This window comes from Fulmarus glacialis, unplaced genomic scaffold (genome assembly GCF_000690835.1).
Source record: "Fulmarus glacialis isolate BGI_N327 unplaced genomic scaffold, ASM69083v1 scaffold17403, whole genome shotgun sequence".
NCBI classification, from domain to species: Eukaryota; Metazoa; Chordata; class Aves; order Procellariiformes; family Procellariidae; genus Fulmarus; species Fulmarus glacialis.
Window position 1 is genome coordinate 49439 of NW_009201205.1, and position 4470 is coordinate 53908.

The 4470-nt window shown below is 58.7% G+C and overlaps 1 protein-coding gene across 1 annotated transcript in view; it reads left to right on the plus strand.

Moving 5' to 3' along the window:
- The window catches only part of LOC104073923 (cadherin-22-like), a gene marked incomplete at both ends in the record, with an annotated part of 52117 nt that overhangs the window by 47376 nt on the left and 271 nt on the right, over window positions 1-4470 (plus strand). The window contains 3 exon segments of the mRNA XM_009573866.1: window positions 2640-2794; window positions 2797-2896; window positions 4328-4466. Of these exon segments, the coding sequence (XP_009572161.1) occupies window positions 2640-2794; window positions 2797-2896; window positions 4328-4466 (394 nt within the window).

Below are 4470 nucleotides of genomic sequence, written 5' to 3' on the forward strand. Positions count from 1 at the left end.
CCTCCCTGCCGCCTGGGGGGCTGGTGCTCCCCTGCTCCTCTTGACAGCTCTGCCGAGTTACCTCTGCGCTGGGGCCACGTGCTGCTCCAGGAGTCTCAGCCACGGTGGCAGACATCCTGCAGGACCAGGTGGCTACCCAGGCGGAGGGCCGGTGGTCCCTGCCTCGCGTACAGAGAAGCTAGGCAACACGTGTGGTGCAGAAAGATCATGCTCTCTGCTGTGGGCAATCCCCTCCATGGGCTGGCGATGCTGCAGCACTCGGATCACGTCTGACTCGGGAAGCATGGGTTGGTGCTCGGTGCTGCAGCCTTGCAGGTGGAGTGCTGACATTGCTGGCAGTATCTCTGTTCTGAGGCAAACTTGTATCGACTTGTACAAGCATTTGCTTTATTGCTGTCTTCTGCTCTGTGCTCTTGAGGACGTTGCCTGCCTGAAGTCTGCTGCTGTGAGTGAGCAGGTATGAGTGAGGTTACCTGGAAAATTCCCTTAATGGATAAAAGATGCTGCATCCAAAGGAAGAGTTTTTCTAGTGACCTGCAGCACAGTTCTGTGTGCATGAATAAGGTCTGGTTTTGAATATCACCCTTGTGGCGTTCAGTGCAGCCTCCAAATGTTGGCTGGTGTGGTTGTCTCCCCACTGTCCTTGCCTTTCCCACGTTGAGCTCTTCAAGGCAGACCTGTGCTCTCAGGTGAACGGGAAGAGATTACTTTCTCCCTGTCTCCTTTATGCTGGAATCCCAGCTCTCCCCAGCTAGGGTGCCAAAAGCTCTGCTCCCCCCAGCAACACGGTTGTATTCTGGCAGCACAAAAAACTGTGGTGGACTGAGTCCAGAAACCTGACGATAGGAAGCAGCAATCTGGTATTTAGCACCATGATAGCTGAGCGCTCTTCTGGGCACAAGCCCTGCACTGCTGCCTCCCCGCTGGGCACAGACAGCCCATCTTCCTCACTCTTGCTGCACCTAGCCATGCTCGGCTCCAGCACTCCACTCTGGGTGGGCTTCGAATCTGCACCTGCGTGTCAGCGTAGGGGTGTGGGTTGTCCCAGCTCCTCCTATTCCACACTGCCGTGAAACAGAGACCAGCCTTGCCCTCGCCTTTGCTGGGGTTGGTTGCAGCAGTCCTGTGGGCAGGTCATCTGTGCCTCTGCCATTTGTACTGGCAGAACTGGGCAAGGGCTGAGCACTGGGATCCCAGCAGACTCTGCCCAAACTGCGTTGCACCCAGCCCTGAGCACCCAGTGGGGAGATGGGCTCTGTGCTCTGCTCTGCCCCAGCGGCTGCGCAGTGCCTCCGGGATCTGCCCCGCTTCCCGTCTGGCCAGTGGATCTTCCCTGTCCCACAGCTCGATGTGTGCCTGCCTCTCTGCTCTGCTCTTGGCTTGCCTCCTGTCCCTGCTGTGCCCCGTGTACTCCCATGCAGCACCCGATCCATACGGCAATTTCCGTGGTGGCAGGCAGTCCAAGAGCCAGAATTAGAATAGATGTCTTTTCCGATCGAAGAGCTGATTGATACAGAAAGGGGCCTGGCCAGCATAAATCAGGTGCAATGAGGAGAGAGTCTGTAGACAGCAGCACCTTGCTGTGAGCGGGCCAGTCTACGTTTTATTAGATAAAGACTGCAGACAGTTGGCAGTGACTTCTGACGTCTAGCCACAATTGTTCAGATACTATGCAATCCCTTCCTGCCCGCTCTGCTGCTGGCTGGCAGTGAGTAGCACACATGAGCAGAGAGCTGAGCTGATTTTCAGTCCCTGTTCCTACCCTCCCTGCTCCAGGTCGCCTGTACACAGCTGCTGCTTGGGTTCGTCTCTGGTGCTGGGGCCCTGGAGCGGCCCATGAAGTGGCTGTGTTAATGGGATCATAATGGGTTATGCTGTGCCGGCTGAGCCCCTGAAACAGCAGGGTTTGAGCAGACAGAGAGGAGGACAGCTGGCTTGGCTGGGAGGCTTGGAAGGAGCTCTGCTGGCTCCTTTGGAAATTACAAAGGATCCTAGGGGTATTTGGCCCTCTGGCTGAGGCAGGACCCTTCACCCATGGCTCTCAGGTTTGGGAGCAGTAACTGCTCTTGCAGGTTCAGTGCCATCTGCAGACCCCGATCCGCTCTGGACTGAGGGGACCAGGTCGGGTCAGGAAGGGGTCTCCATGTCAGCAACAGATTTTTATCCTGATTCCTGCTCTGTGCCACTCTCAGAGGGTCTTCTGGAAGGTTTTTTTCCCTCTCTCTGCTCCAACTGCATTGTTTGTCAGCATGGCTCAGACACTCGCATGCTGTTGCTCCTCTTTCGGATTCGCTGTGCCCCGGGCACGCTGGCAGGTGAGGCACCGGGCTGGCCCCGAGGTGCCCAGTGAAGGGGTGCGTGCTGGAGCGGAGCTGGCCACCTGCAGGCACTCGGGCTGCTGAGGGGCTGTGGCGCAGGGGAGCCATGAGCTCGCTCCCTGCTCCACTGTGATGGAGAGGAGGGAGGCCCCATCCCCTCTTTGGGTGGTTGCTGGAGTTGGTGCATGAACAATTGCTGTGTGAGCGGTAGCAGCCTGCCAGCACCCCGAGTGTTCATCTCGAGTGTGGAGGAGCTCACAGGGAGTCCTGCTGGCTGTGCTATGGGAGTGACTTTGCTGTGGGTTTACTTGTTCCCTGCAGACAACACGGCTGCGGTGCACACGCAAAGAATGGGCTTCAATCGCCAGGAGCAGGACGTGTACTTGCTCCCCATTTTGGTGGTGGACAGTGGCCCCCCGGCCCTCAGCAGCACGGGGACTCTGACCATCCGCATCTGCGGCTGTGACAGCAAAGGGGCAAGGCCATCCAGTCCTGCAACAGCACAGCCTATGTCGTGTCAGCTACGCTGAGCCCTGGTGCCCTCATCGCGCTGCTGGTGTGCGTCCTCATTCTGGTCGGTGAGTGTCCGCCTGTCCCCCGGCCTCCTCCTGTCCTGTCCCATCTCCTTTCCATCCAGCATCACGCAAACAAGCACAGGCAGTTGCTGTGGGCACGGTGCAGGCTCCTCTGCCACCTGTCTCCTTGCTGGTAGCTGCAGCGTGGGGGACAGGAAACCTGGTCCCTGCCAGTGGGGGACCATCGGGGAAGCTCCCATGTTTGCCCCAGCTCCCGTGCGCTGGGCTCAGCAGGGCAGCCAGAGCAGGGCTCCCTGTGCGCAGGCTGCTGCCCGGCGAAGGCTGGAGAGCTGCTGGCTTGCTCCCCGCCTTGCTGGGCGGGAGCCGAGAGCTGCTGTGCCGTGCTCACAGCAGGTGTCTCACAGCAGACGGGGTGCATGTGCATCCCAGCGCGGTGGCCGAGGGCAGCAGGTGCGGGGTGCGCAGTTCTGCTCTTACCTTGGAGCGCCGGGAGGGTCAGCGATAGAGTGTGCCTGAGAGTGTGGGCGGGACGCAGAGCTGGGGTGCACGCAAACCAGAGCATTGCCCAGGTCGGGACTGCGCCCTGAGAATGCTGCTGGCTGCCGCTGGCAGAAGCTTGTGCTGGGCTGCTATGGCACAGTGTGAAGGTGCAGGGGAGGCGTGGGATTGTGTGCGCGTGGGAAGGAGCTCTGCGAGAGGGGTGTTTCAGTGCCCTCAGGTTTAGCATAGGACAGTTGATGGGCTCTGCTGCTGAAAGCCCTGCGGCATCGGTGCTGGCTCACAGCTGGCTCCTGAGGGCTGTCCGGACATCTGCGGAAGGCAGCGCGTTGTTCAGTGAAGTCTGCTCTCCTTGGCACATCTCTGCACCTTGTCTCCTGCTGTGTCTCCGTTTAGAAAACCCTTTCCCACAGGGTGCACTTTACACTGGTTTCATTTTCCAACGCAGCGCAAACAAATTTCTGCCTAATTGCCCAAATGAATAAAGTGCACATCGGTGCTTTAAAGGTGATGGGATGAATGGATGATGATCCAGGACACATCTGCAGCTCGTTGCTCAGGCTCTGTGCCATCTGCTCCACATTCACCCTCCCAACACTTGGCTGCTGCTGCGATTCATGCACCCCCTGTACCTACTCATCTTCTGCAGAATCCATCCGTTTGTCTGTCCAGCCGTGCGTTCATCCATTTGTCCCTCCTGTCTCAGCGGTCGCGCTGCATGGGAAAGGAAGCTCCCCATCTGAAGTGGAGCCTGGGCAAACCTCTCTCCCAGCCAGTGACACAGCACAGCGGCTACTTGATGAGCCTGGCTGATAGGAACCGGCTGGCATGCCAGTGGTCTTGGCTGCGGGGCTCCCTGTGCTGGGGGGTGCTGTGCCTCTGCACCCTGCCACCAAGCATGGGTCATCCTCGCCCCCGCGGGAGCGCAGCTTGCACAAACCCCTGCACCCATCTGACCGCCTCTTCCTTTCCCAGTGCTGGTCCTTCTAATCCTCACACTGAAGCGACACCACAAAAGTCACCTGACATCCGAGGATGACGAGGACATGAGGGACAATGTCATCAAATACAATGATGAAGGGGGTGGCGAGCAGGACACAGAGGCCTATGACATGTCA